This window comes from Oryx dammah, unplaced genomic scaffold (genome assembly GCF_014754425.2).
Source record: "Oryx dammah isolate SB20612 unplaced genomic scaffold, SCBI_Odam_1.1 HiC_scaffold_7, whole genome shotgun sequence".
NCBI classification, from domain to species: Eukaryota; Metazoa; Chordata; class Mammalia; order Artiodactyla; family Bovidae; genus Oryx; species Oryx dammah.
In genome coordinates this window covers 12,696,671-12,703,692 of record NW_024070191.1, presented here as the reverse complement: position 1 = coordinate 12,703,692, position 7,022 = coordinate 12,696,671, and the positions used below count along the sequence as shown (strand labels likewise).

At 42.1% G+C, this 7,022-nt stretch overlaps 1 protein-coding gene across 1 annotated transcript in view; it reads right to left on the bottom strand.

The window, feature by feature from the left end:
* TENM3 (teneurin transmembrane protein 3) overlaps nucleotides 1–7,022 on the bottom strand; it is a 185,766-nt gene that overhangs the window by 24,451 nt on the left and 154,293 nt on the right. The window contains exon 22 of the mRNA XM_040242877.1: nucleotides 5,475–5,650. Coding sequence (XP_040098811.1) covers nucleotides 5,475–5,650 — 176 coding nt within the window. The remainder of the gene's footprint in view (nucleotides 1–5,474; nucleotides 5,651–7,022) is intronic.

The window sequence follows — 7,022 nt, the reverse complement described above, 5'->3', positions numbered from 1 at the left end:
TCCAGGACCCAGTGCCTGATGATCTGAGGTGGAGCTGATATAATAATAATAGAAATCAAGTGTACAATAAATGTAGTGCTCTTGAATCATCCCCAAACCATCCCCCCACCCTCTAGGGGAAAAAAACTGTCTTCCATGAAACCGGTCCCTGGTGCCAAAAAACCTGGGAGCTTCTGATGCAACAGGTTTGGCTGAATATTAAGGGTAACCTTTAGGGGAAAACTTAAAGTCCTTCACTTTAACATTTCTTTTCCTCATGTGCCTGACAAAACAGATGAAGGTTCAACCTCTATGGAATGTGCAGTAAATGTTTTGCAAAGAACCAAATAATATGAGTTCTTTTAAGAGTCTCTGTGTCACCTTCAGGGTCTTATGAGACACCCCTTCCTACACCTATCTTTATATCTATCCTTTGTTAAAGATATTTTGAAAAGATTTAATATCTATACTTTCCACACCAAAAATATATAAGGAGCTATTTCCCCCTGAAACTGACTTTAAAATAGGCAGTCACCTTATATTTTACACAAAACACCCTCTCATATTGTAGGTTATGGACTTAACTAAAGAATTTTAATAATATAGGACCATTTGGGGAAGCAATAAATTCAACCAACAGTAATTTTAGATGACTGTAGAGAATACCTGACAGAACTGGTTAAAAAAAAAAAAAAAGAATCAAAGAAGTTTAACTCAAACTCCCTGGTGGTCCAGTGGTTAGGACACTGTGTTTCCATTGCAAGGGGCCTGGGTTTGATCCCTGGTGGAGGAAGTAAGATCCTACAAGCCAGGAGGTGTGGCTAAAGAAAAAAACAGCAACAACACAAATTTATAAAATATTATGTAAGTGTGTTAGTCGCTCAGTTGTGTCCACGTCTTTGTGACCCCCATGGACTGCAGCCCACCAGGCTCCTCTGTCCATGAGATTTTCCAGGCAGGGATACTGGAGTGGGTTGCCATTTCCTTCTCCAGGGGAATCTTCCCAAACTGGAAGTAAATCTAGCCATAATCTGAAGTGTAACTCGGATTCATAATTAGTCTTACAGCAATGACCTCACAGTTGCAGTGGTCATTCCTGAAGGTTACATCAAAAAGGAATATGGTGGGAGGCTCTATCATGGAGCTATTGGATGTTTATGCCTACATGAAAGTGATAAGTGTTAGCAGCTCAGTTGTGTCTGACTCTGATCCCATGGACTGCAGCCAGCCAGGCTCCTCTGTCCATGGGATTCTCCAGGCAAGAGTACTGGAGTGGGTTGCCATTCCCTTCTCCAGGGGATCCTCCTGACCCAGGGACTGAACCTGTGTCTCCTGCATTGCAGGCAGATTCTTTACTGTCTGAGCCCCCCAGGAAGTCCATATACTGAATGAAAAAATGGAAAGCCCAGGTATTACATAAATACTTGGAATTTGGTATAAATTTCCAGTGATGGCATGAGAAGTGGATTCAAAGACTGCATCACACATGGATTCAGAAAGTGCTTGGCCTCATGCTGCTGTCCTTCCATGGCCAGTGACACTGATGCAAAAAGGGACTGATGAGACAAGCAGAGAGTAAGAATTAACTTTTTAAGTGGTAAAGAAACAAGACTATTTCTAGGTTAACAGAAATATTTAGATATTATGTAATTTTAAATATGTATGTGTGTGCTCAATCGTGTCTGACTCTTTAAAATTAGATTTCTTAGTATTCTCCATGGACTCTTTGCAACCCTGTGGAATGACTGTAGCATATTGGGCACCTACCGACCTGGGGAGTTCATCTTTCAGTGTCCTATCTTTTTGCCTTTTCATACTATTCATGGGGTTCTCAAGGCAAGAATACTGAAGTGCTTTGCCATTCCCTTCTCCAGTGGACCACATTCTGTTAGACCTCTCCACCATGACCCGTCCATCTTGGGTGGCCCTACACAGCATGGCTTAGTTTCATTGAGTTAGAGAAGGCTGCGGGCGGAGCCAAAGCCAAACCACCACCCAGTTGTGGATGTGACTGGTGATAGAAGCAAGGTCTGATGCTGTAAAGAGCAATATTGCACAGGAACCTGGAATGTCAGGTCCATGAATCAAAGCAAATTGGAAGTGGTCAAACAGGAGATGGCAAGAGTGAACATTGACATTCTAGGAATCAGCGAACTAAAATGGACTGGAATGGGTGAATTTAACTCAGATGACCATTATACCTACTACTGTGGGCAAGAATCCCTTAGAAGAAATGGAGTAGCCATCATGGTCAACAAGAGAGTCCAAAATGCAGTACTTGCATGCAATCTCAAAAATGACAGAATGATCTCTGTTCATTTCCAGGGCAAACCATTCAATATCATGGTAATCCAAGTCTATGCCCCAACCAGTAATGCTGAAGAAGCTGAAGTTGAATGGTTCTATGAAGACCTGCAAGACCTTTTAGAACTAACACCCCCAAAAGATGTCCTTTTCATTATAGGGGACTGGAATGCAAAAGTAGGAAGTCAAGAAACAACCGGAGTAACAAATTTGGCCTCGGAGTACAAAATGAAGCCGGGCAAATGCTAAGAGTTTTGCCAAGAAAATGCACTGGTCATAGCAAACACCCTCTTCCAACAACACAAGAGAAGACTACACATGGACATTACCAGATGGCCAACACCGAAATCATATTGATTATATTCTTTGCAGCCAAAGATGGAGAAGCTCTATACAGTCAGCAAAAACAAGACTGGGAACTGACTGTGGCTCAGATCATGAACTCCTTATTACCAAATTCAGACTTAAATTGAAGAAAATCAGGAAAACCAGTAGACCATTCAGGTATGACCTAAATCAAATCCCTTATGATTATACAATGGAAGTAAGAAATAGATTTAAGGGACTAGATCTGACAGAGTGCCTGATGAACTATGGATGGAGGTTCATGACATTGTACAGGAGACAAGGAGCAAGACCATCCCCAAGCAAAAGAAATGCAAAAAAAGCAAAATGGCTGTCTGAGTAGGCCTTACGAATAGCTGTGAAAAGAAGAGAAGCCAAAAGCAAAGGAGAAAAGGAAAGATATACCTATTTGAATGCAGAGTTCCAAAGAATAGCAAGGAGAGAAAAGAGCCTTCCTCAGTGATCAGTGCAAAGAAATAGAGGAAAACAATAGAATCGGAAAGACTAGAGATCTCTTCAAGAAAATCAGAGATACCAAGGGAACATTTCATGCAAAGATGGGCTCAATAAAGCACATAAATGATGGTATGGGCCTAACAGAAGCAGAAGATATTAAGAAGACGTGGCAAGAATACACAGAAGAACTGTACAAAAAAGATTTTCATGACTCAGATAATCATGATGGTGTTATCATTCACCTAGAGCCAGACATCCTGGAATGTGAAGTCAAGTGGGCCTTAGGAAGCATCACTACAAACAAAACTAGTGGAGGTGATGGAATTCCAGTTGAGCTATTTCAAATCCTAAAAGAAGATGCTGTGAAAGTGCTGCACTCAATATGCCAGCAAATTTGGAAAACTCAGCAGTGGCCACAGGACTGTAAAGGTCAGTTTTCATTCCAACCCTAAAGAAAGGCAATGCCAAAGAATGCTCAAACTACCGCACAATTGCACTCATCTCACACGCTAGCAAAATAATGCTCAAAATTCTCCAAGCCAGGCTTCAGCAATATGTGAACCGTGAATCTCCAGATGTTGAAGCTGGTTTTAGAAAAGGCAGAGAAACCAGAGATCAAATTTCCAACATCTGCTGGATCATGGAAAAAGCAAGAGAGTTCCAGAAAAACATCTATTTCTGCTTTATTGACTATGCCAAAGCCTTTGACTGTGTGGATCACAATAAACTGTGGAAAATTCTGAAAGAGATGGGAATACCAGACCACCTGACCTGCCTCTTGAGAAACCTGTATGCAGGTCAGGAAGCAACAGTTCGAACTGGACGTGGAACAACAGACTGGTTCCAAATAGGAAGAGGAGTACATCAAGGCTGTATATTGTCACCTGCTTATTTAACTTCTATGCAGAGTACGTCATGAGAAACACTGGGCTGGAGGAAACACAAGCTGGAATCAAGATTGCTGGGAGAAATATCAATAACCTCAGATATGCAGATGACACCACCCTTATGGCAGAAAGTGAAGAGGAGCTAAAAAGCCTCTTGATGAAAGTGAAAGAGGAGACTGAAAAAGTTGGCTTAAAGCTCAACATTCAGAAAACTAAGATCGTGGCATCCAGTCCCAACACTTCATGGCAAATAGACAGGAAATGGTGGAAACAGTGGCTGACTTTACATTTTTGGGCACCAAAATCACTGAAGATGGTGACTGCAGTCATGAAATTAAAAGATGTTTGGTCCTTGGAAAGAAAGTTATGACCAACCTAGATAGCATATTCAAAAGCAGAGACATTACTTTGCCGACTAAGGTCCATCTAGTCAAGGCTATGGTTTTTCCAGTGGTCATGTATGGATGTGAGAGTTGGACTATGAAGAAAGATGAGTGCCGAAAAATTGATGCTTTTGAACTGTGGTGTTGGAGAAGACTCTTGAGAGTCCCTTGAACTGCAAGGAGATCCAACCCATCCATCCTAAAGGAGGTCAGTCGTGGGTGTTTATTGGAAGGACTGATTTGAAGCTGAAACTCCAGTACTTTGGCTACCTGATGTGAAGAGCTGACTCATTGGAAAAGACCCTGATGCTGGGAAAGATTGAGAGCAGGAGGAGAAGGGGATGACAGAGGATGAGATGGTTGGATGGCATCACTGAGTCAATGGATATGGGTTTGGGTGGACTCCGGGAGTTGGTGATGGTCAGGGAGGCCTGGCGTGCTGTGGTTCATGGGGTCGCAAAGAGTTGGACACGGCTGAGTAACTGAACTTGACTGACTGTAGCCCACCAGGCTCCTCTGTCCGTGGGTTCTTCCAGGCAAGAATACCAGAATGGGTTACCATTTCCTTCTCCAGGGGATCTTCCTGACATAGGGATTGAACCTGGGTCTCTTGCATCCCTGCACTGGCAGCTGGGTTCTTTACCATCGCTCCACCTGGGAAGCCCTTATGTCACTAAATAAACATTACATGTAGATATGAGGCTTCTCATCCTTATCTCTGCTGCTGCTGCTGCTAAGTCGCTTCAGTCGTGTCCGACTCTGTGAGACCCCAAAGATGGCAACCTACCAGGCTCTTCTGTCCCTGGGATTCTTCAGGCAAGAACACCGGAGTGGGTTGCCATTTCCTTCTCCAATGCATGAGAGTGAAAAGTGAAAATGAAGTTGCTCAGTCGTCTCCGACTTCGTGATCCCATGGACTGCAGCCTACCAGGCTCCTCCATCCATGGGATTTTCCAAGCAAGAATAACTGGAGTGGGGTGCCATGGCCTTCTCCGCATCCTTATCTCTAGAGGTTTACAATTCCACCTTCCCTTCCCTAAGTTCATCTTAGAAAAAGCGCGGGGAGGGATGCATGCAGTGTTTTAAACAGGGCCGTTGAAAGCTGTGCTTGCATGCTTACCTTGAACCATGGTGTAGAACGAGTCAATGGAGGACAGATTTGAAGTGATGCTGACATCTTCTTCTCGGCTGGACGACTCAATGTCCACTGTGATCGCCTTGTCCATGTCTCCATGAAGGTTGGTGACCACGCCGGTTGGAAATGTCACGTTGGTCAGACGACCTTCACTGTCATAGCTGAATAAGAGAGGAAAGAACTGGGTGGTAAACAGGCAACTGCAGATTCTTCTTACTTATACTAGAGCTGGCAGCAATATTAGCTACACACGTTTGGAAGCATATTTGTCTTCGTGCAGGAGCTGTGCTGAGTGAGGACTTCAAACATGCTTTGAAGTCATCAGAAGCCTGTTTAACATAGAAAAGCCATGCCGGTGAGAGGGAGAGTAAACAGACAGCTCTCCACCTCAGCACATTTTTCTTTGAAGTGTGACCAAAATCCTCCTGCACACCTAATTTGCTGTTTCAAAGGGAACATGTTTGGTGATATTAAATTTCTTAGTATTCCTCCATATTTTCTACAAAGTAGATTTAATTCGCTGTTATATCCTGTTTGAAGGTTTTACTAACTTACGCCCTCTCTGGCAGTGCAATGTGAAAAAATTATAACTTTGTAAAACAGCATATATACATTCATGTTATATATTTGCATATGTAAAGATATTCCTTCAGTATCTTGAGACATCTTCAACAAATTAGTATAATAAAGACTTTTAAGAAGACTTTATTTCTCAGTGATTGCCATACTTCATAATGGTCCACCAGGACTTAAATGTTGGTGGGGGTGGTGACAATCTAGTCTACACTGACATCACAGGAATGGTGGTGTTTTGAATGGTGATTCATTATGTTTACTGAAATGAGATGTAATACTTCCTGACATTTAATGACTGTTTATTATACACTAACTCTTTCTTAGCATATATATAAGGAGGAACTTATAATTTAAATGTTAGGATGTACCTTAAAAAGCTATCCTTTAATCATAACTATGCATTAGAGATATAACATTTTACTAACATATTGATTTTGGGAGGTGACTTTTCTACTGGTGGCAGCACCAGAGAAAATTTAAAAAATGACAATGTGCTTTAAAGAAGCGGGGGGTGGCGGGGAGTAGCAAATATTGAATGAGACATCAGGGACTTCCCTGGGACAAAAATGCATTTAAGATAGGATTTCATATTTACACTAAAGTTGCTTCATTAACAAAAGATCTAAGAAATGGAGTGCTGAACCATGTCCTACTGAAAATAAATCCGGATGCAGAACTAGGAGATGAAAGAATCTTAATAGTGAAAGACAGAAGTCACCGGGAAAGGGGAAAAGTGAAGATATAATAGTAAAAGGTGTAAACATGGGGCAACAAAGAGATGCAGGTAGAATAAAAAGTACTAACTGTTATTTTGGAATAAAAGGATAGTGGGCTTTGATAGTGTCACTTAGAGAAATGTAGTTGGGAATTAGGAGTAGCATCTAGGCATTTGAGGGAGAGAATTCTGCGAGGACAATGTCACGGTGGAGACAGGAAGGTGGAAAGTTGGGAGGAGAG